Below are 25,729 nucleotides of genomic sequence, written 5' to 3'. Positions count from 1 at the left end.
TTAATGGATATATAAAATTAGGTTTGTTGGAGTCACAACATCCGTATCTTCTTGGGAAACATTGAGTGTACATCCCTATGCCTCATCCGTGCAAGTTTGGTCTAGGTAGGGCTTAAAGTTACTTAGGAATGGACATGCTCCTAGAGCTGATGTCTGCTCAATCATTAAGAAAATAAGACCAGGAAATTCAGCCCCAACTTCGATCGCTTGTCACGATTAAATACTTGTGTTTCACCTGTCCAGCTTCATTTTGTTTCCTCTAACATCCTTTTAATTTTTCTTTGCCATTCAATGTACATTTCTCGCCATTACATAAGGTTATTCCAACAATTTATCTAGTTGCTGTGTTATCTTCGATTCAAACCGCTTTTTTTTGGTACATTTTTTATATAAAAGAGTTCCAACAGAGTCATTTTGGAGTCATTACATCAACGCACATTTCTGCACTTATCTTCAAGCTTCCTGAAGATGATGAGCGAAAATGGCAACGGATTCAAAACAGATGCACTAGCTGTAAAAATTGTGGGAGAATATACTAAGTCAACTGGGCTGAATTTTCTGAATTATGAAGGACTCCCCCGAGCGTCAGTCAAAATATCTAGCCGAGCCGCCGAGATTATAAATATATTAAAAATTTACAAGGCAATTTTTAACACCTATCGCACTTAAAAATTCCGGAACATTTCCCTCGAACAGACTGCTGAGTATCTATTACATGGAAATGGGCGGAGATATTTTGATTAGATATCATAATAAGAAAATGCTTGAAAGTACAGTGCAGACACAAATAAAGTAATTTTACAATCAAAATAAGACAACTTTGTTTATAATTTTGAGGTTTTTAAAAATTTCAAAGATTTTCATTTCTTCATTGTATTTTTTTAATATCATATATGATTTACTTAGGTTAATTTTTTTTGTTAGAGGGGTTGTTGCACTGTTATTTATAAGTGATTTCGTACATGTTGATATTACATGTATATATGTACAATGTATGTTCTAGTGTTTTGGCATGATGAAATTAACAGTTATGAAATTAACACTATTCACTGGAACGGAAAATGCAAGGACTAATAAATTACTCGTGCGGCAAAAACAAACAAAGGACTTTTAATTAAGTCTGATGAAAAAAAGGGCTCATAGAAGAGGCATTTATGACATGTCAAACTTTGCAATATTCGATCTTTTCCATTTCTATTGTATAATTTTCCATTTACTGTAGATTCCTTATTTTACGGTATATTCTATAATTTTCTATTTGCATTGTATAATTTTCCATTTGTATTGTATAATGTTTATTTGTATTCTATAGTTTTCCATTTGTATTCTATAATTTCTCATTTGTATTGTATAACTTTTCATTTGTATTGTAAAATTTTCATTTGCATTCTATAATTTTGTATTGTATAATTTTCTATTTATATTGTGTAATGTTCATTTATATTCTGTAATTTTCCATTTGTATTCTATAATTTCTCATTTGGATTGTATAAATTTTCATTTGTATTGTAAAATTTTTATTTGTATAATTTTTCATTAATTTTTGTATTGTATAATTTTTCATTTGTATCGTATAATTTGTAATTGTATTCTATAAGTTTCCATTTGCATTCTATATTTTTTCATTTGTATTCTATATTTTTTCATTTGTATTGTATAATTTTCCATTTGTTTTGTATAATTTTCTATTTGGATTCTATAAATTTCCAATCGTTATGTATAATTTTATAATACTAATGGAATAGCATTCAATACAAAATTGAAATTATACAATACAAATGGAAAATTATACAATGCAAATGGAAAATTATTTATACAATACAAATGGAAAAATTATAGAATACAAATAAAAATATACAATACAAATGAAAAAAATATAGAAAATAAATAAAAATTTTACAATGCAAATGAAAAATTATAAAATACAAATGGAAAATTATAGAATACAAATGGAAAAGATCGAATATTGCAACGTCTGACATGCCATAGGCGTTAACAGAAATACATGTATTTTTGTATATATGGATGTTCAAGAATCACAATCAACTACAAATACAATTTTCCATTTACAAACTTTGTAAAATAAAAGCTAAAAGAAGAGTTTCAAAACACAATGTTTTAGTTAGAACACATAGAGCACAAGGTTGTTCAAGAAAAATATTTTCACAGTGACTCAACTTTTATACATATAATATACACATTACTAGTATATTTCACGCTCGACTCTGAACAAACCTGTGCTCGGTGTTTACATAAGCTTTGATGTGTACACCTGTCAGTGGTTTCTTTTCATTTTCATGAAAATCAGAGGATCCCACAACAGGCACTTGTTCCGTATACTGGGCACCCCCTACTTATGAATGATAAAACCAGAGACATATCGGAATGGAATGCTCTGAAGTTTCTGGTTTTATCCTACTTTCATAACCCCAACCGGAAGCTTTAATTTGTATCCCATCTATAGTCTTTTTATGTATTGAGGTAATTTTCGAGGAATAAATGAGTGGTTTACAATAAATAGGCTCCACCAGAGACGTCTGAAACAATCGATTTATTTGACAGGAAGAAAGTCTCTTGAAGCGAATGATGTCATTTTAAAGTAGGTTTATGATTGATATATTTAATAACAAAATACGAGCTTGAAGCGGGGGTGCCTAAAATTGAGTTAGGTACCTTGTGGTAAAAATAAGTAGAGGTGCCGCGTATACGAAACAAGTGCCTGTGGATCCCACCTTCAAAACGCAGCTTCGTATGTTGTCTTTATCTATACATGCACAGAAAACGCATCTCAGACTCAACCAATATCTTGAAAAGATTGAATTTACGAAATTATTCTACATGGAGAATTCTAGACTAACTTGATTCGAATCAACCTCTACGACACAAACGACATTCTGAACACAAATAATCCCTCGTTGACTGTTAGTTTTCACAGCATACATGTACATGTAAACTTAATATGCATGTAGTGTGATTTGAAATTTAATCTCAACTTTGTTATAAAATATCAAAGATTCATTGTTAGACCCTGCTCTGATTTATTTTGTTAGAGATAACACTATTTATAGCCCTAATACATAACCTTATTTTTTCATACCAGAATTGGAAGGCAAAATACATTGCACTTCGATCGCACACCCACTTGACCTTTACAGATTTTTTTTTCTTTTTAAAAGCTGCGTAGGTATTATATGCACTACGCATTTTAAAACCGAAAACCTTTAAACATGTATATTTAATTAATCGGTGAATATGTGGTAATTTATTTGTAAGAATGCGGAAAATGGTTTAGATAAATCACACAAAAATTTAAAAAAAAAAATGAAATTAGAAATCTTTGCTATCCAAGTGTTTTTGATTCGCTACTCTCCTCACAAACCTATAAGTAGCGGATCAGAAACACTTGGTAAAACAAGATGAATAAAGTGTATTAGGAGAAGTAAACAATGTTAGAATTCTACCCTTATAGATGAAATATTCAAGGCTGGTTAAAAATCATTAAAGTATGGAAAGTTATCAGGGATATGCATGTAATATAGTGTTCGTGTGTGTGTGTGCTGTGTGATTGTGTTTTGGAGGGGGGGGGGGGAGGGGGGCATTCATGACATTGATATATTGCTAATTATATTAACCTTGAGAAATGTCATTTCCTTATCCAAAAAAAAAAAAAAAACCAATATAAATAAATAAATATAAAAAGAACATGCATCTGAACAAATGAAATACTAAGGTCAGCGACTCAATAACATGTTTTCATTTATGATATCACGGTTCTTCTGATTTTACATACTTTTATTTGTTTTCAATAACGGAGAACTGTATCTAGTAAATATTATAATTACATGTTAAAGTCTATTGTCTACGTGTATACAAGTCGTATATAATGGGGAATTTCAACTCATTACTAAAGAAATCTTGGACCAAAGTCTACTATCGCTAGTAATACTTCATCCAATGTCACTCAAGCTGTTCCGATTTATTTTTTGTCCCAAGGTGTAACCCTATTTTTTTTTTACATACCTAAATCGATAGGCAGCGTACTGTAGGCCTATGTACTTCGATTAGAGTACATATGTTTATAGATGCGTAGTTGTCCACGTGATCGGTGTTTATATTTTTTTCGGCATAATTATCTTATATACACATTATATGGTTGTAAGTATTTAATTCCGCCATTCCGGTCGATTTATAATTAGGACGTGCATGTGACCATTATCAACACAGTAAACGGGTTGTAGAATACCACAAACAGAATGAAGAGATCGTGGAGGGATAGTCAGGTAAGAAACACAGAAATTAAAGAAAAATCATTAACTTAACGTGGGGAGAAAAAATGAAATGATTGTTTATACAAATATATGTATGGGGAGTCATCGGGGATATAATGAAATTTTAGTGATGGCTGATGGTTAGTTGATAATGCGTATGTTTATATTTACTCAGATTTCAGCCATTTGAGATACGGAAATTAAACGATGCGTAAGGATTGAAAGATTTTATGTGTTTATAGCGACAACCGTTGAACTTTACTTCTAAATGATAAGGAATACGACCTTGAACTATCGAATTTCTGAGCGTTGGATTTTTGAAGAATTGTGCAGGCGGTCTGACTCTTTCACGCTAGACCTGTTTAGATGTATCTCTCTTTACAATACTCCTTATTTCTTCCGAAAAGAAATCTGAATAGTTCATGTAATGGATTGTTTCATCGGAAGATAAAAGTTTTGTGTTTGAAATCAGAAATTGTTATAAAGTTTTGAAGGATTTCATACAACATAACTAATATTCACTGGCACTTGTTTCAGATCCCTCCATCCCCCCCCCCCCCCCCCCAGCATCGCAATCATTTACCTTTTCAGAGAAAATGCTCTGGCAAACTGTTTATTACCATTGTCTTCTATGATAATTTATCTATACAACCATATATGGCATGCTTGTCTTCATTTTCTTTTATCTCCGTGAACAGTGTCGAACTCTGCTCGACAACTGGAAAACTTGTCTCACACCATAAGTGGTTTGTACTAATCTCGGGCAGTAACCAAAATTTAAAAATTATTGGGTTTAAAAATTCAGTTTCAGTGTTTAAATATTGCAGTAAATAAATCAATTTTGTTTACGTTTTATTTTCCAAGAAAACATTATTATATTTTTCCGATGTAATTTTAGAAACAGATTTTTAGCCAATCAAAATCCAATATTCCGCCAATTTAAGGATTAGTGCATACCATTTTCATTGAATTTTCCAGTCGGCGAGCAGAGTTTTAACGGTGTTTACGGAGATAAAAGAAAATAAAGACAAGCATGCATACCATACATATATATGGTTGTGTAGATAAATTATCGTAGAAGAAAATGGTAATAAATGCATTTTCTCTGAAAGGGTAAGTATGATTGCGGTTCTGGGGAGGGGATACCCCTTGTTATTCGGAGTTATATACCTTGTGTTATTATACTATGGGTTAAAAATGTTGGAGAAACAAATGGCTATGTTATGACTCTATAATTATGCATTCATCAAAGAGATTGTAAGTCACCAAAAAGGAGATGGGTGAACATGACGAGCGATAAGCCTATAGTGTGACAAACATGAAGATGAAAAATTAAATTTCAATCATATCAAAATTTTCCTTGATATTTCGTCTAACATTAAAATATACTTTATGTAAAATCTCTACAATTTGCAAAAATCCCTCAAAGATTGAAATTATTTGCCTGTGAAATATTAGATACACACTAAAGCGGGCAAAACGAGTCGTTTTCTAATACTATAACACTATTTTTCGATATGAGTGGGTCTTCGCTCCATCTTTTTGAAAGTTAATCCTCAAAGTTTGCATAAAAATATACATTTTTGGGTTACCAAAAATATGGAGCAATGACCCACTATACCTTAAAAATATACTTTTATGACATAAAATTCGCATCTTTTCGAGAAATAGTTGAAGTCCATTAAGTCAAGGGTCATATCACAAACATGATTTAAATGCCATCGTTCGTTAGGACTTGTGTATTCTAGTGGTTAGCGTGCTAGTCTCGAAAGAAAATGATACTCAGGATTTTTATTGCTAGGGTTCGAACCCCACGAATACCACATTAATTTTTCATAATAAAAGAATAAATTTTGCCGAGAAAGTTTTCCTCAGAAAAGTTTTGTTTATCATAATTTCATAAATTTCAATAATGAGAACTTTACTCTAAATACTAAATGCACAAATTGAACATGAGTTTTATATATCTGAAGCTATAGGCTTTCTGCACGCTATGTTCGCCCATCTCCTTTTGAGGAAAAAAAAAAAACTATTCTACGATGTACAACATACATATACTTACATCTGGCGGCAAATATTCATTAGTAATACAACTAATATTCTGTATAAACGATGTTGAATTTTCATAGTAAATTTCATAGTAAATTTCTGGTAAACTTGAGAATATGTTTTAGTAGGGATTGGGGGGATTTGCCTGCAACCCAGAAAATAAGCGATGTACATTTTTGTGGCTGGTTAAAATATCCAACGTCCTGTTATTTTCATGTTGAAATACTGGATCCACCCATGAAAAGAGGTTTATACATGTAAATACTAGCATATAAAAGAAAAAAAGTCAAAAAAATGTGTTTCAGGAAAGAATTTCACGATTAACATGATTAATATATTAACTACACATGTTTATGGACAGGGATGGAGGGACTTCAATCTACCTCTCACATCCTCCAACGACGAAGCCTGCAGAATGTTCGATGCCGCCATTACTCAGGTACTCGTTCACCTTTTGACATATACTCAGCTATAAAATGCCATACAAAGGCTATTTATATTAACCATGATGGTTTGACCTTTATAAACGTTTCAAAATGACCTTATACTTTGAAAATAATATACATCTACATGTACTGTATAACAGTATTTCTCTACAAACCTTTATTCATTTTACACGTACACGAAGATTATTTATTAATTTTTTTGATCGTATGATTACATGACTTTACTACAATATGTATAATTATGTATTACGCGTATTTATTATATAGATAACGTCCATGTATGCAGACACCGAGATGGGAGGCATTGGTAACACTTTTAAAAAGATGATGGAAGCCGATCCTAATTTCGGTACGACCCTGATTAAATCATATTTGTTACAATATAATGATTGCAAATATTAGCACCAATTTCTTTTTTAGAAAAATGTCTAGATAGGATAGTTTATCTAACATTCTTTTAATCAACCCCATTGGTTGTTTATAAGGGTTTGAGTATTGTGAATGAACTGCTTTAAATGGGAGCTTCCCGATATTTCATTTCAACTTAATCATTTTTATACAAAAATGTTTTATTCTCAACCAGTTATGGGTCAGGTGTTGGTAAATACTATGAAATGTGGTGGATCCAAAAGCGATACAGAGGATGTAAGGAAAGTCGTAGTCGACATTTCAAATCAGGCTATAAAACAGAAAGTAACGGAAAGAGAAAGTAAACACGTGACAGCATTGAAACAAGTGGCGGAAGGGTACGAGATTAATATTTTATTTGTCTTTAATTTGCATGACATATTGTATTATATAATAAGGAGAGGAACTAGTAACTTATTTTAGAACTTGTTTCCAATCCTTTTGATTTAATCGGTAAAATATGTTTAAAACAAAACAATATTTTATTGCGCATTTCAGATTTACTTCTTTTATAATAGAATTTGCAATATGTTGATAAAAAAAAAAATAAATGAGGCGCATGCTTTGTGATATTACTACGAAGTCTGTCTTAATTTTTTTTTACTCATACGTACAGTATTGACATGATTTTTTACGGCGTAGAAATAATTTTGGGAAAAGATAAAAGAGATGCCAATCAAACTTTTTTCTATTGTAGGGACACTCTACAGGCTGCTGCTACATACAGGAGCATTTTAAATGATTCACCAACCGACTTACTAGCATGTCTACTAGCTTTCTTCAAATATTATGAACTAGGAATGTCTCAGGAGCTACTAGAAATGATGTCATTTGTGGCGGAGGCGTACCAGCCCGAGACTCCGGGATACAGGTAAGTTTAAAGTTCAACTTGGCTCAGTGAATTCTATAATGGTTTCTTTAAAATTTTCTGTATTCTGAATTCAAAAAGTTACAGTGTATGAAGTCCTTGCAAGTGTATTAGAAATCTATAGGAAGTCCCCTCTTTCTTTAAAGAAAAACAATTTCTGTAAAAGAAAAGCTGCAAGGTCAACAAGGAGAGAGTTTAAAAAGCTGAGAGGAAGAGTTCTAAAACTCTTTTAATATCTCTGTTTAGATCGAGCATTGTAATCAGTCGTCCTTTATATATTTTTTGCTTAGTACTATTCTTGGATGGAAAGCCTTTGCACACGAAGAAAACCTGCAGCTAGTAGAAGCTGAGCAGGACGTATACAAGGTGAATGATTTGCTATTTTACTTATGATTGGCAATGTTTAAAGCAAACACCTGAAATATTTTTAGCATTACATATATATGAAATCACAAGGTAATTTCAATTATCATTTATCCAATCTAACAAATCATGCATTGTCCAGGGAAGAGATAATCCCCCCTTTCAAAAAATATATGTTGCAATTTTTAATTTCTTCCTCTATTTCTGTCTCTTGCAACTACTTGTATTATTTAGCTATAGAGATCCACATTAAATATAATGGTTCTTCCAAATAGCATCTCTCATGCACTTTCAAGATATCCCTCATAATGCCTTTACACACTTTAATAAACCGTAGGTTCTTTCTCCAATATCTGTATTGATAACATTTCACTCATGACTCTTGCATTTCATTATGAAGATTTTCAGTCATAGACTAATCAGAATTCTGGAATCTTTCCTCACCACTCATGTTGTCATGTATGTCACATCCTGTAGATAGGCGAATCTGTAATTTTTCCTGTATATTCTTCTCTGCAAAATGAATTTAGTAGAACTGTGACGGTACATATTGTCGTTTTGTACATATTGTCGTCGTCGACAATATGTACCTACCCTCACTGCACATATTGTCGTTCATCGGTACATATTGTCGACGGCGACAATATGTACCGAGAGGAGCCTAATTTTCCTCCTGCATAATGGACGACAAAATGTACAGTCAAGCACCAGCACATACTGTCGTCGGCGACAATATGTACAGTCAAGGTCGGCATATATTGTCGTCGATATATTGTTTTGACGAATATTTACTTCAGAAAGGAAAGAGAGATTGAAAACACACACACACACACACACACACACACACAGGGAGAAGACAGACAGCATTTCTCGCAATACTGTAGGGAGAAAACTTTTTGGTCAGAAAAATGTGTCCAGGATTGATGTATATAACTATGATATGTCAAGATACCATTATTCTTGAGATATCTGATAAATCAGCCTATCTTTTTTTTCTTGTAATATATACTTGGTTGGAGATTAAATACGTGTTAGTTTTTTTTTTGTTTTTTGTTTTGTTTTCTGGGGTTTTTTTTTTTGTTGTGATTATTTGGAAATAATTATTTGCGTTATTCTTATATACAATCATATGCCGATATAATTGGTGTTGGGGTTGACATTTTTAAATCACCAGAACTGGAAGTTCAGGTGAGCTTTTCTGATCACATGTTGTCTGACCGTCCCTCTGTCTGTAAACCTTTCACAATATTGCTTCTTCTCAAGAACTACTTAGTCAATTTCAAGCAAACTTGACACAAAGCATCTGTGGATAAAGGGGATTCAAAATTATTCAAAATAAGGACCATGCCCTCTTTCGAGGGAAGTAGTTGAGAATTAGTGAAAATTTAGTGACATTCTTCAAAAATCTTCTCAAGAACCACTATGTCAGAAAAGTTGAAACTTATGTGAAAGCTTCACTATGAAGTGTAGATTATTCAGTTTTATTCAAATCATATCCCTCGGGGTAAGGGTGTGGCTACAGTAGGTGATATAAGTTTTTCATAGAATATTTAGAAAACATTCTTTCAATTTTTTTTTCAAGAAGTTCTGGGTCAGAAGAGATGATACTTATGTGAAAGCTTTGTTACATAGCGTACGTTCAATTTTGAGATGCTTGCACGAAAAAGATCCATCATGCTCAATTACCCTGACTGCCAAATATAGGTCTAAATTTGCAGCCCCCCACCGGCAAGTGGTGACGTCTACATACGAATGAAGAAATCTCGAGATGAACATAACAAACAAAAACGAAATCAATTTTGTTCAAATCATGACCCCAGGGGTAGGGCTGGGCCACAATGGGTGATCAAAGTTTTACATAGGAATATATACAGAAAATCTTTAAAAGTCTTCTCAAAAATCAGACAGATGCAGCACCAGCGCATACTCCCCCCCCAGGAATATATGGGAAAATTCTTTAAAATTATCTTCTCAAAAACAGAAAAGCAATGATTAGTCATATTTATATGGATTGATTGATTGATTATTATTGTTTAACGCCGAGTCGGCAATATTTCAGCCATATTTCGGCGATCAAATTAAGTGTATATGACAATTGTTTAAGTTTTTGGTTTCTCTGGCCATATTTATATGGAGCATTGCCTTGCATTGTCATCCGACATGTTCTGATGGACGACAATATTCGCAGTGAGGGTAGGTACACATTGTCGCCGGCGACAATATGAACAGGACGACAAAATGTACCGTCACAATCACTCTGCGTGAAATAGCATACGAGACAGGTCAGTGTGATTCACACACCAATTACATTCACAAAACTACCAAAAAACAAACAAAAGAAATCTTTAAGCAACAATATCTGTGGGGCGACAATATGTACAGTGAGGGTGAGGCACATAATGTCGCCAGCGACAATATGTACATGTGTAACTTTTCAGCCGGCGACAATATGTACCGATGGACGACAATATGTGCTGTGAGGGTAATTACATATTGTCGCCGACGACAATATGTACAAAACGACAATATGTACCGTCACAAGAACATATTAATATTTATTAATTTAGATCTGCCATGCCCTAAAGTATTCTTAATTGTACAAATATGTTACAATATGTTCAGTATGTTAAGCAGATAATCTAATTTAAAAAAGCAGTTTCAGTGCTTAAGAAAAGTAATTTGTTTTATCAAGAATGTTTTGAAATTTGAGTCACAGACTATGTATTGTTGTTTTCGTCCGTTTTCAGGCGTCGTCTATCGTCATTCATCCGCCACCAATTAACATTTGAACATCTTCAGCGTCTTTTCTGATAGCATATATGAGTGAAGGGGAACTAAAATTGTGAACTTCGTTGTCTCTGTCTCCATAGGACCCGAGGGATGGGGCCAAAACCATCAAAATTACTGCACTTCAATTTTTTTTTACTAATAGAATGAAGCAGTCAAACTGTTGGCATAATTATAATAAGCATTGAGCGCTATACCAAATTTGTCAAATTCATGGTCCCAAGTCAAGGGTCTGATGTTGAGGGGGTGTTCTTATAGTCGTATAGTGAATATGCATAAATTCTTTAAAAATCTTCTTTTCTTCCCCTGTATATTTAGCAGACAAAGGACGTCCCCAGATATTATGAGTAAGGGTGCTTTTTTTCCAAAATTGTGAAATTCATAGCCCAAGGGTCAGAGGTTCTGGTGTCAGGGGATCTATTTGGAATATGCGGGGATCTATTGATCATATAATGAAAATGAATTAATTCTTGGAAAATCTTCTCTGCTCCTGGGTATTAAGCAGAGAATATTGTCAAACTAAATGCACTGTTGTGACGAATAAGGGTCCCTCTTCCACAATTGTAAAAATTTATGGCCCATGGGACAGAGCATCTGGTGTTGGGCGGGGATCTATTGATCATATATTGAAAATGCATCCTTTTTCTTGACATATAGGGGGCAAACCGAGTACAGAATATAATGAGCAAGGGTGATTTTTCTTATTTTAGACTTATGAAATTTATGACCACTTAGTAAGGCATATTGGTGCTTGACAAGGCTCTATTGAACATGTAGAGGAATTTTGTACTCTACTTTGAGAAAAGTTATTCCTCTTTGTTATTCATTTGAAAGAATTGATCACTGAAATGATAGGAAATGAATGCGTCAATTGAATGAAAGAATCACATAAATTTTTTATAGATAATACAAAACTACTCTTATAGATTTTATAGTAAGGTAGACTTGTTAATAAAAGATAAATAAAAACGAGACAAAAATTCTTTATACACTGTATTTGTACATTTATTGTTATTCAAAGACCAAGAGAGGCTAGTGATATAGGGATTGTGCTGTTATATGTTATGCGCCCTATATGTTTAAAGTTTACAGTAAGCACTGGCACATATGTGCAAATCAGTAGAGAAAGCGAGGTACTTTCTGAGATGTTGTCGATTGCCAGATTACCGGTAACTAATTTATTAAGCCCTACTTGTCCTATTTCTTGAGCCCTACTTGTCCTATTTCTGTTTATTTTATTATTATTATTATTATTATTATTATTATTATTATTTGGTTTGTTTTTTGGCATTTGTTTCATCTATCAGTTTATTTATTATTTTGTTAAATGTTTTGTTGTATAATTATTCCAGAGTCTAGCTGTTTCTCCTGGCGAAGTTTTTGCGATCCACACGATGGCTCACATCCATCTAGAAAAAGGCATGCTAGATGCTGGTCTGGCCTTCCTTCAGAGTAAAGCCAAATACTGGGAGGTCAGGAAGTGATTGAGAAATAAACACATGTGACAAAATGGCTTAAAATTTATAAGAAGTAAATATTTTATAATTTTTCAAAATTGCTTTGAATGATACATGTAACTATATTAAATTTCATTCGTCATTGTTTTTAGTCAGCAAGCTTGGCCTGTCACATAGCTTGGCATGAAGCTCTGTTTTATGTAGAAAAGGTATGAGATTTAACGCTTTGATTCATTCGGCTAAAGTGGACATAGATTTGCATTACACTTTATGCACGAAAAATTATAATTGAAAAAAAAAAAGCTTCACAACCAGTATTTGCCTAATGATTTACATTGACGAGTATTGTATATTAAACCATAATATGCCCTTGTTATTGGTCAATTATTAATAATGATACAATCTTAATATTATTTCATCTTTTTTTTTTTTACCAATGCTTTGATTAATTTGTGCAATTGTTCAGCTACCTAAATTTTATGTTTAGATTTGCATTCAAAAATCTTATAATAATAAGATTGTATCATTATTAATAATTGACCAATAACAAGGGTATAAAATCAAAGTATTTTCACCAGAATTTATATATTCCAGGGACAGTTTGATGATGCAGTAAAGATTTTTGATGAAAAGGTAATAATCAAAAACATAACAGTGTTTTAAGAAAAATTCAATTTAATTTATAAGAACTATATACCGTATATTCTCCCTTTGCACAATGTACTACTGACGTTGAAAGCTGATGCCTTCAGCATAAGAATTCAGTATTCAGGCAATATAAAACTTTGTATTATTTTAATACTTTTCTTGATTTTTACAGATTATAACACGACTTGGAAGTCCAGGGAATTTTAATGATGCTTCTTCTTTATTGTACCGTTTGTCTTTTGAAGGTAGGGAATAAGGATTTAAAACAAAGATCAAAGATTTGTTTGTCTTGGAGAAAATGCTGTTGATATGGAAAAAAGCGAAATCCAAAGTCTCATTTTTAACGTAGTATAATGTTTGAAATGTTTTAGTAAAAAATAGATTTAAACAAATGATTTATTTCCTAATTCATTAAAATTGAATTAAGATGCCAAGAATAATGGGGATGAAATGCGAGTATTAGTGGAAAAAAAATATAGAAACAGAAATAAAGACCATGCTCTTACTTAATAAGATGTACAAAATGTTAAATGAATGAACGTAGTGAGATATATGATTGTAATCTTTGCACTGTTTTATAGACATCAATGCTCCACAAAGGTGGAAAAGCGTTCTTCAACATGTGGATAAGTTAGCTGGGCAGCACCTCTGGATGTATCTGGATGCTCACATTTTACTGTGTTTACATAGAAATGGAGAAAAAGAACGGGCACATGCAATGCTGGAGGAGTTAAAGGAGTATGTCAAGTAAGTTATGCAAAGTTTATGATGAATTTTATGGTACATGTATGTGGGGCTATTTTTTCACCAGCTTATGTGAACCTACTTGTTGCATATATATTTACCCAGATATTGTTGAAGATGAGGAATTGATTTACATGCCAAATTTTCCATTTCCATTTAAATGTGCCCCTACATTTTCTTCCAAAAACTTGCCCAGATAATAAAGCAGGAAAATGTATAAGTTTATACAAGGTTTGAAGTTAATAGCTAGTAATCCAAAAACATTTTGCTGCAATGTAGAGAAAACTCTGCCACAAACGCTCAGGTAACACATGACGTTGGAATACCACTCTGTGCTGGGATAACAGCATATGAAGAGGGGCACCTAGAAACAGCTGCAAATTGTCTCAACTCTGTACGTGGTTCACTTCATAGAATTGGAGGAAGCATTGCACAGGTATGCAAAAGACACAGATCAAGGTCGAATTTTAATGGGGCTAAATTTCGATAAACGAAGAGGATTCATTGTCTTATACATATATATTGTGTACTATGTTATAACGATGTTATGTAATCCTACTCTTTCTCTGAACAAATAACTTATTTTAAAACAACAAAGACTTGCAACCTATAAATATATATTGTGTTATATTGACATCTTCAGATTAACCGTGTTTTAGCATGTATTGACCCTTTTTATGAGTTCTATTACTCTCATTTACCATAAATATCTAGAGGATGTTAAAATTTTTGTTCAATATTGATTTATATTTTCTGATCAGTATATTATAAGCACTACCCGTAACATTTAAGAATACTTAGTTATGAAAGGTTAGCATAATACTAGTAAAACACAATATGAACATACATGGCACGAATCATACGGTAGTATTTATCTTTTTCAGAGGGACACATTCATACAACTTTTGCTGCATTCAGCGATAAAATCCCCTAACCCTGAGCACAACGCCCTAGCTAGAACACTTCTAATGGAGAGGAAAGCTAGACGTGCTGAGGATCCACTAGGGGATCGCCTAATGCTTCTCCTGGAGAATAAATCTTCTAAATAAATCACAGGCAATTAGCCAAGTGAAATTTGTATTTATCTTAGATGAGAAAGGGACAATACCTGAAAACAGTATACCTGGAGACTCTATATATTCAGATAACACAGCGTCTTTCTGTTGTTTCATACTTGAGAAGCAGCAGTTATATCTTACGCAACAGGGAGGTGAAAGATTCAATTTTCCTAGATCTTCAATGTATTCATACTTCAAGTATTAAAGGATGTCAAACATCTAAACGATGCAGCATAGTCACTTTGTTGAATTTCTTCATTTAATGTATATGTAACCTTGCAAAGTATTTTTTGACGAATGCATTCCATCCCATAAGATGAATTGAAAATGTAATATAATATTTTATTTTCAAGCCAGAGGAAGTCAGGCTTAGCATCGTTTTTATACACTGAAGGGGTGGGACCCAGAAAAAAATTTACAAATTACCATAAAAATATTTGTCACGTAAAAAAAAGTAGTACATGAACATTGGAGGATTTGGATTTACTTCAACAAAAAGTTAATCGGGAAGACGGCTTTTTCATTGAACATACTCATACTAAATTATTATAATAACTAAATTAAAGTAAAGGATTATATTCGAAAAAAACACTCACCCTGATACTACGTGCACGTGGTTTTTAAGCCTCATTCCTGTATGATAGAACTTGAATGAGAGCTAAGAAAGATAGATCTTAAAACGGCTTTCTTAGCGACAACCTTGCTCAAGGGAAAAAATCCAGTTAAAATGTCTAACTCATCACCGAAGTACTATATACTATTTACATTAAATCTGAGTAATTACTGTAATAAGGAAGTGACTGGGATCTAGGACCCGTTTTACAAAAGAACTTACGACTTTGACCAAAATTTAATTCTGCTAATAACTTTCTAATTCACATAAAATAGAAAATGGTTTTAATATTTTAAAAGGTATGTAGAAAGATACTTTTATGTTAGCAATTTAAAACAGAATAATTAATTTTGCAAAATTTTAGAATCAACTGACGTTTTTAGTCTTTCTCGTAAGTTCTTTTGTAAAACAGGCCCCTGGAATTTTGCTTCCTTAAAACCGTGATTATGTCCATCCATATAAGTAATATAATGAAGTCTTCAAGGGGTTCAGGAAAAAATAATTTCTCTATAACCGAGGTTTCTTTATAAGTGTGTTTTTATAACTGCGTTTTACTGTAAATGATTCTTTTTACTCAGACTGTTTCTTGTTTGATACTTTGTTTAAACGTGAATCTCTGCAGGGCTTTCGTTACCTCATTTGAAAAAAGTTAATTATGAATTTTTAAAAAATCTTAAAATTTTCTGTGAAATATATTTGAGATAATTCAGCTTACCTTACAAAAGACTGTGTACTGTCATTTTCCTCTGAGAAATTTCTTGTTTCTAGTGATATGCAATACCGCGATTCCATGGCTCTATTTATACTGAATAGTCGACGGGATATAGTTTTGTGGCCAATTTTAATGAATGCAATTAATACATTTTTAATAATTGTGGTTTTGCATATCACAAAAAAATGTTTTGTTTGTTTGGTTGGTTGTTGTTTAAATTACTTTCGAGATTTTTTCACTCATATTGAAATGCCACCACTTTCCGGTGGAGGGCTGCGAATTTAGACCTTTACTCGTCACTTACGGCCTTTGAGCAGTGAGGGATTTTTTCTCGAGCCAGAATCTAATGCGACATGGGACCTCGGTTTATGCGGCCTCCTCCGAAGGACCGGTCTCCATGTCGCACAGTGTATTCGAACCCGCGACGAAAGGATCAATTTCTTACTCTGGGACTCTAGAGCACACGCGGGCGACCATAATATACGCAATAAGATATACATGCATTTTAATGTGCGGTTGAGCAGGTAAACTAAATAAACTCTTTAACAAATTTTTTCTTTTGACATTGTATAAGCACAATATTAGCAAAGTAGAGAACGTTTAATGATAACAAAAGGAAACCTCTTGAGAGAAAATTAAAACGAACCATAATTAAAGTTACAGAAGATATGAAAAACGAAATAATGAACAATAAAAAAAAAACAAAAAAAACTAATAATTAAAATTTCAACAACAAAATAAATCGAACAAAATTATACAGTGCTTAATAGTAGAAACACATGTGCAATACTTTTAAATCTATCATCGTGTAAAGGTCACACAAAAAGCAGGGCATTCTTACTTATTTCAACATATTTACAATAAATTTAAAACGAAACACAATTTTCTTTTATTTTCAAATGAACAATATGCGTCATTTCATAAAAATGTCATAAGGACTTGTGTTTCTTTTGAGACCTTTTTTAATCCTCCTTTGCAAAAGGTAACCATAAATTCAGAATATCCATGATGAATGGAATAGATAAAAAAAATGGTCAAAGGTAAAATAATCTTCAATATCACATTCCACGACGGTCCAGTGTAATATTTCTGCTGTAAGTAGGAGAAGATCGGTTCGCGAATTTCTGCAATACTTCCATATGTCAACAATCCAAAGTTCATGACTGCAAGAGCGAGGCAGCTATGTTCAAGACAGGTACATCCACTGTCGCTGTTAGGACCTCTTTGGGTCTCATTTGTTACATCATATCTGTGGATCGATAATAGAAACCAAGTTTGTAGAAAAGCAAAGAATAGTCCTAGGATATTTTGCCCTAAGGCAAGAATAGAAAAGAAAAGAATGCCGTTTTCCGGCAAACGGGATATTTTATGCTCAGAGGATGTTCATGGTCCCGGATATAAAAGTACTTTTCATAAGTTGTCTTACCATCGCCTTGCCACCTACGCTTGGTCCGTAGGTCTGTCCGTTGACCTATGAACCCCAACATAGCACCACCCTCCAATCACGGTATACCTAGATTAGAATTTATGTGCTCAGTCCCCATCTCTGCACCACAGGAGTTCTAGCCCTAACATCCTTTACTTATCTACTTCAAGTTTCCAATTTTATTGCTCTAGGTCAAAAATCTTAAAAGTAACTTTGCATTTCCGTCCAAATTTTATTGCTTAGTATAGATGGGCTTGATTGGTCTATTCTGATCAATTCCATTGCAAAATGATTTACAAAACTATATATAGTTCATTGTACTAACATCAAAATCCAATTTGTTCTAACAAGATAATTTTAGTTTATGGAATTAAAGACCCTTTACCAATTATAAAGTCACTGCATGTAGTACACTATCAATGTCCATCCTTGTTTAATCAACTTTTATTTTATTATACTGTCACTAATAAGATCACTAGTAATAACTAAAATGATTATGTTACGAAAATATTCCAATTTTAAAATGTTCAAATAAAATGCCCGTTCTAAACCCTATAGGTTTACACCCCTCGTGATAAGAGAGAGGACCCTATCCCAACAAAATATGTTTTTCGAGTTTTGGAAGTTTTACTTTTTATGCCCTCGAAATCGAAGATTAGGGGGCATGTCCGTCCGTCTGTCTGTCTGTTCGTCTGTTTGTCCACAAAAACTTTAACCTTGCCAATAATTTCTGATTCGTTGGAGCTATATATAAGGCCTCCATATTTCACATGCGTATGCATTCCTTGTGTGAAGATCTTTCTTTGGGTACAAACATATTTGATTTTTTGACCTTGACCTTGGAGGCTGACTCACTTTAGCAATTTCTAAGGAGATTTCTAGTTTAGTAGCATGGTTCCTTTTTACACCTTTAGTTTACCAGTTAAATATTAGAATGCGATATTTTGTTTGTTTTCATTGTGTATAAAGAAGTATTTCTAAGCAAATCATTGTGTATTTAGCTAATCTTGGCAGAGATTCGGCTCAGCTTGATATTTGGACTGACGCCTTCACCGAATCTCGGGACAGTCATTCACAATACACGTTTGGAAATTCAGCCCCAACTTCGATCGCTTGTTGCGATTAAAATTGGGACATACATGCTTTCGCTTCATTTTGTCTCTTCGAACATCCTTTTAATTATTCATTGCCATTTAATGTGCATTTGTGTCCATTACATAAGGTTATTCCAACAACTTATCTAGCTGCTGTGTATGCTTCGATTCAAACCGCCATTTTTTTTTTTGGTACCTTTTTTAAATAAAAGAGTTCCAATAGAGTCATTTGGAGGCTTTACATCAATGCACATTTCTGCTTCCCGAGGATGCGAAAATGGCAACGGATTCAAAACAGATACACTAGCTGTAAAAATTGTGGGAGAAAAACTAAGTTAATAGGGCTCTGGTGTTTTGGCAAGATGAAATTAACATTTATGAAATTAACATTTATGAAATTAAACACTACTTACTGGAACGGAAAATGCAAGAATTAATGAATTACAATGGACTTCAAGTCTGGTAAAAAAAAAAATGGCTCAAAGAGGAGGCGTTAACAAAAAGGAACATTCTTGATATTTAAAGGTGTTTAGACACAGATATGAAGTTTATATTTTCTCAAATTTTCTGTATAATATCACAACTTATATATTGCTATAGCATTTCACACAAAAATAAAATTAAAAACCTATTTAATCTTGAAATTATTGAAACTATGAATTTCGGGAGGCGTTTGATTTACACATTCTTACACTATCACATTTTTTAACTTTATCCTTAATACTTAAGAAAAGTAACAATTTTGTTGTGTATTAATGAATAATATTACATCCATAATTCAGAAAATTCAGAGTAAAAATATGCGAAAGCAAAACCCACTCACTTAAGTATTGTCAGCCCGTGCTCAGTGTTGTGTAGTGTAGTTTTTGTAGTACAGAGTTTAACAAATTGAACACACCCGTGAAACGTAAACTGTTTTTGTAAATAGGGCACGGGCTCTGTTGTTGTTAATGTTTACGTTTCACCGGATGTGTACAATTGTTAAACTCTGCCCACACCACTGAGCACGGACTGACACTACTGGTGAGAGGATTTCGCTTTCTACATTTCTACTCTTAAATTTCTGCATTATAGTTTAAGTATTATTCGTTAATAAAAAATAAAATTGCTACTTTTCTAAAGTAATAAGGATAAAGTTAAAATTTGTGAAAGTGCAAGGATGTGTCTATCAAACGCGTCCAGAAATTGAAATGAAATGTTTTAGCAACATATAAGTCATGAAATTACACAGAAAATTTGAGTAAATATTAACTTCAAATCTGTGTCTAAGCACTTTTAACTTGCAAACACGAATTATATATGTTCAAGAATTACAATCAACTACAAATACAATTTTCTATTTACAGAACTTTGGCAATTGAAGGCTATAAGGTGAACCAAACAAGCTCATGCTGACCGATATAAAAAATGAGTACGCTTCAACTGAGAGCGAGCATTTTACGGGGGGGGGGGGGGGCATTTACCCGTGATGATACAAATCCACGTGTCATGTTATGATTCTAAACAGGTCATACGGAGGTTAGTCGCACGTAAATGAAGTCAGAGAAGAGATTCAAAATCACAATCACTTTAATTAGAACACATAGAGCACAAGGTTGTTCAAGAAAGATACTTTTACTCAACCTTTATACATATAATATACACATTATATTTCATGCTCGACTCTGAACAAACCCTGTGCTCGGTGTTTACATAAGCTTTGATGTGTGCACTTGTCAGTGAGTTCTTTTCATATTCATGAAAATCAGGGGATCCCACCTAGCTTCAAAACGCAGCTTCGTTATGCACTGAAAATGCATGTCAAACTTAACCAATATCTTTAGAAGATTTCATTTACGAAATTATTCTACATGGAGAATTCTACGCTGGCTTGACTGAAATCAATCATTGCGACACAAAACGACACTCTGAACCCAAATTATCCGTAGCTGACTGTTCGTTTTTACGGCATACATGTAAACTAAAGTTGCATGTAGTGTGATATGAAATATAATCCTAGATTTATTTTAAAATAACAAATATAGATAAAGGGATATTCATTCTTAGACCCTGCTCTGATTCATTTTGCTAGAGATAACACTGTTTGTAGCCCTAATACAAAACTTTATTTTTTCACTTCTAGAATTGCAAGGCAAAATACATGTACATTACAATTTGCACACCTACTTGACCTTTACAATTTTTTTTCTTTAAGCTGCGTACGAAAGATATGCACTGCGCATTTTAAAACCGAGAACCTTTATATATTAATCAGTGTATATGTGATAATTTATTTATAAGAATGCGGGAAAAGTTTAGATATATCACAAAAATAAAATCAAACAAACGAACAAATTAAAGAAATTACATCTTTGCTAGCCAAGTGATTTTGATCCGCTTAATACTCTCTTCACCAACCTACAATGTACGTAGCGGATCAGAAACACTTGGACAGAGAAGATGGATAAATTGCATTAATTAAGAGAAGTAAACAATTCTAGAATTCTACCCTCCACGGACAAAATATTCAAGGTTGAAAATCATAAGTATGGCAAGATATCAGGGATGTATAGCGTGTGTGTGTTTGGGGGGGGGGGGGGGTTACTGCGCAGAATCATCACGACATTGATATTTTGCTAGTCTTAAACCTGTGAAATGTATTTTCCTTATCCAAAAAAGCCAAAATATAAATATATACATAAATATATAAATAAATGATTTAAATAGAATAAAATAAATATATAAAAAGTACATGTATCTAAACAAAAGAATTACTAAGGTAATTACTAATTGCTAAGGTCAGTGACTCAGTAACACAGGGTACTTTTACGTTTATCATATCACAGTCAGTTATTCTAAATTTACATAGTTTTACGGAGAACTATATGTGTATATCTCGTAAATATTATAATTACAAGTTGTAATTTATTGTCTACTTGTATACAAGTCGTATATAATGGGGATTATTATCCCGTTACTAAAAAACAATCTTCAAACGTCTAGTCACTAGCATCATTTTTATTACAAATTTCTGTTAGCCTTGCACTTTCCGTAGGCCATGACATTCTACACGCTTGATAATTACCGTCAGTCAAATGGTGATCTAGATTCTCATTGGTTAAGAAATTAATAACATCTGCAACTTTAGACTGTTGTTGACAACGATGAGATGACTTAAGTCCCACTTCTTTACAGTAAGGTTCCCCGCTAGACTTGTTGAAATTCTATCCCAAGTCTATTTCTTCACCCGTGAATGAAAAACTGTGTAAATTTCAGATTATCGTCCTAGTACGTAATTTGACCGACTTTCAAACCAAATATAAAAAATGAGACCGCACTATTGCATTGTAATTAAAATAGAAATGTACAACTTAAGGAAAAGAAAGAAAAAGTTTTCGATAGTAAAAGATGCAGGGGGAGGGGGAGGGATGTATGGATGTGTATGCAGTTTGTATCGGGTATATAAGTGTAATTAGGACCGCAGTACAATTCAGGCTACAAAAAGGGGGCGGAGCCTAATTTGTAGGGGAAATCATACAATCATACATCATACAAAACCAACAATTCTTACCATAAAATGAAATGATTCACTATTTTAAACTGTAGAGACCATCAAACTTCATAAAAACTTACTATAACACGCTGTTTTGTCTTTAGTTGAATCATATATAGCATGATATAAACAAGTCACTATCGCGATGCACTTGTCGAAGTGACGTCATTTCGTAAAACTTGACGCAAGTAATATTTTCACAACGAAAATTTATTCTAAAATTAAATAAAATATTATTTGCAGATATTTAAGAGGTCATTAACTTGGACGCAGTGTCTTTTTTAGGATTTTATTCATATATTCATATATTTTTCGTAAATTTCCTATTTAATTGATACTGCCGTTTATTTGTATGCAAGTACATCGGAGGGTAATCTAAGGGTCTTAATAAATCGATCTAGTTTAAGGGCATACACTCAATGGATCATAGTTAGCTTTTACAGATAAACTCTAGAGTTATTAAGGTATCTGAAAAGTGCTGAATCTTGAAAATGAATTTATAATATCTATATTTAATGCCGTTAACCAGCAAAAAATACAGCAGGTGGTCATACAAATATGATTTTAACAATGAAATAGCAGAATCTATAGAGGATCGCAGCACTTTTCAGAAACTGCAGTTCATGTTGAAAATATGTAACTTGGTTATGCCCTTGCACTAGTGACATTTATAGGTGACCTCAATACTGCAAGTACATGTGTTAAAATCACGTTAATCATAATTATTAACCATAATTACATTTGTCCGATATAAATAAAGTGCTGAAAATAATCGCCAGTCTGATTAAGAATATATTTTTAATCACAAAAATTGCCGATATTTCCATTGCGCACCTTAACTGTACTGCTTCTAAGATTTATGCTGAAATTTAGAAACAGATTTTATTAATATTAACATTTATATCAAAAAATTATATTAAAAAAATTTGTCTCACGAGTGAAATAAATTCCATATTCATCTACAAACATTGTATTTTCTGTTTATTACATTTTCTTTGATTTTCCCTTTGCCTCTGCTATCTCTTAGGCTTGACGTCATAGTTGAGCGGTTGAGACGTCATAGTTGTGAGATTGAAAACATCACAGAACATGGATTTTAGCAACATTTTTGGGAAGAAATTTGCAGTTTTAGCTCTATCAAGATTGTTCGTTACTCTCTCTATCTTATGACAGGCCAGAAATTATTTTTTACTTACTTTGATATCCTTTCACACTGTGAGGGAATATCATTTTGGTATCCTATCACACTGTGAGAGAATATCACTTTTATTCAATAAATAAATTACAGTATTTTACTGTTGAAAAATGTAACAAACGTATATCTGATATAAATCTATTAATATATCCCGGTGACATAAAACAGTGCATGCGACATTGCAGGCGCGGATTTTATTTTCTACAACATTATTATAAGTAGCCTTTTAAGGAACATTTGCTTTAGTGAAAACACAGCAAATACTAGTATTTGAGACTTCTCTCTCCCTCTCAAATCCAAAGAAGGGTGTTGAAACCCCCACAATCCCCCTCTAGATTCACCATTTCTTCTCTTTCAGTTTCTTTGTTTTTGTTGTTGAGATTTTGCGGGAAAATGCTTGGCACAATGTGAAACGCGCTTTATCCTCGTCTACTGGAGCTAATTAAAATCTCGTAATAGTCTGTCTAATAAGGAAACTAAAAGTTTGTCATATTTTTCAAAATTTCCAATAGGAATTACATGTGTGTTTGTGTGTGTGTGTGTGTGTGTGTGTGTGTGTGTGTGTGTGTGTGTGTGTGTGTACGTCAATTTAACACAAATACAATAAATCCTGTTTAAATAGAGAAAGTACAGAAATTTTGATTAGATATAACTCGGTCTTTGCTTTAGATAATACCCAACACGTGTGCCAATATTCTCCGCACTTCAGAGTTCGTCAATCAGGATTCGATCAGATAAAACAATTACCCCATCATTTATTAAATTTTTCATTATAATTATTATACGTTTTTGTTAAACATTTAGACACTCTTTATTAATATTCTATATGAATGTTAAATACGTCTTTTCTTTTTAACTCCGCAGAAACGCACGACCACTTCAAACTTTCATATCAAACAAGTAGAGCTTTTTCAAAAAAGCTTACCGTCTCTAGCAACAACCTTAAAAAGTAAACTGACCTAAAGCTATCAGGCCGTATAATTCTTGAAAAATTCTTGGCTTTGTATTCCTTTATTAGTTTTTTTTTTCTTACATAACCCTACTAACCGAAAAGTTAACAGATGCTCGACTGTCTCCGTAAACTTCGACTCTGCTGCCGAGATCATTCGGCAAGCCTCAGCTGACCCCGTCATCTTTGTGACATGTAGATGAGATACGAATCGGTCGAGGTGTTGCCGAGTGCTGCCGAAATTAGAAACACAGTGAAAAACAAAGGGAAAATGAATACCTACAAGCTGTAAAGCTTGCATGCAATAAAGATCAATTCTATTAACAATGAAAATATAGAGACGTTTTTTGGTAATTGATATAAAAAAAACTAGCATGTTATTTCGAATGAATTACTGCAAATTTCTACTCTTTGTTTTGTCATATTTTTTTTTTTACGTTTTTTTTAATTCCTGTCAATTTTTGGAAGCCCTCACCCCCTTTACTTTGAAAAATGTTGCTATTGACCCGACTTCTATGCAACCTACATATTTTCCGTTTCCATCCAAATTTATATCTGCTATGCAGGATCCTAATAATGTTTCCATTTAAAGTGTTCCCAAGCGAGGAACTGTTTATCGCCACCGAAAAAAAACTATTCAAAATTAAATGCCCATTGACATACGTACACCTCTGCTAGATTTTGCAAACGAGATAACACGCGGAAAGAAATGATCAAAACTCCAGAATTTTGCGTTTTCTTTTCACTACCAGTATAAAATAACACAAAATAATTCAAATTGACATCATTCTTCTTGTTTGTGCTATGATAATATGTTATGAATAATTTTGAGGTATAGCAATCAGTGAGAATTTAGGTCACCAATTGAGAGACACTAATTATGCACAGTAAAGGATGCCATGCCCTACTGAAAGTCCAAGGTCAACAGAGATTTGTACTACTGAAGTACACAATCTGTTCCGATTTTCTTTTCGTATATTGTCCCAGGGTGTAACCTTATTTATTTTCATACCTTAATCGACAGAGAGCGCACTGTAGGCCTATGTACTTCGATAAGGCATAGAATTACTCCAGCATGCTAGAGGTTCACGGCGAGATACATTTGACTTGGA

At 33.0% G+C, this 25,729-nt stretch overlaps 1 protein-coding gene across 1 annotated transcript; it reads left to right on the top strand.

Annotated features, from left to right (window-relative positions):
* The first annotated feature begins 4,034 nt into the window (after positions 1-4,034).
* Positions 4,035-15,332, top strand: LOC133195623 (tetratricopeptide repeat protein 38-like). Its single transcript, XM_061331514.1, has 13 exons — positions 4,035-4,280; positions 6,679-6,756; positions 7,031-7,112; positions 7,347-7,509; positions 7,869-8,042; positions 8,330-8,405; positions 12,542-12,661; positions 12,799-12,855; positions 13,241-13,279; positions 13,467-13,539; positions 13,876-14,041; positions 14,318-14,474; positions 14,923-15,332. The coding sequence occupies exons 1-13, from the start codon at positions 4,254-4,256 to the stop codon at positions 15,085-15,087; spliced, it is 1,377 nt and encodes a 458-aa protein (XP_061187498.1). The 5' UTR covers positions 4,035-4,253; the 3' UTR covers positions 15,088-15,332.
* The last annotated feature ends 10,397 nt before the right edge of the window (positions 15,333-25,729 follow it).

The sequence above is a fragment of the Saccostrea echinata genome, unplaced genomic scaffold (assembly GCF_033153115.1).
Source record: "Saccostrea echinata isolate AGI-Se365-2 ecotype Australia unplaced genomic scaffold, CSIRO_AGI_Sech_v1 ptg000029l, whole genome shotgun sequence".
NCBI lineage: Eukaryota > Metazoa > Mollusca > Bivalvia > Ostreida > Ostreidae > Saccostrea > Saccostrea echinata.
This window is presented reverse-complemented; position numbering and strand designations above follow the sequence as displayed.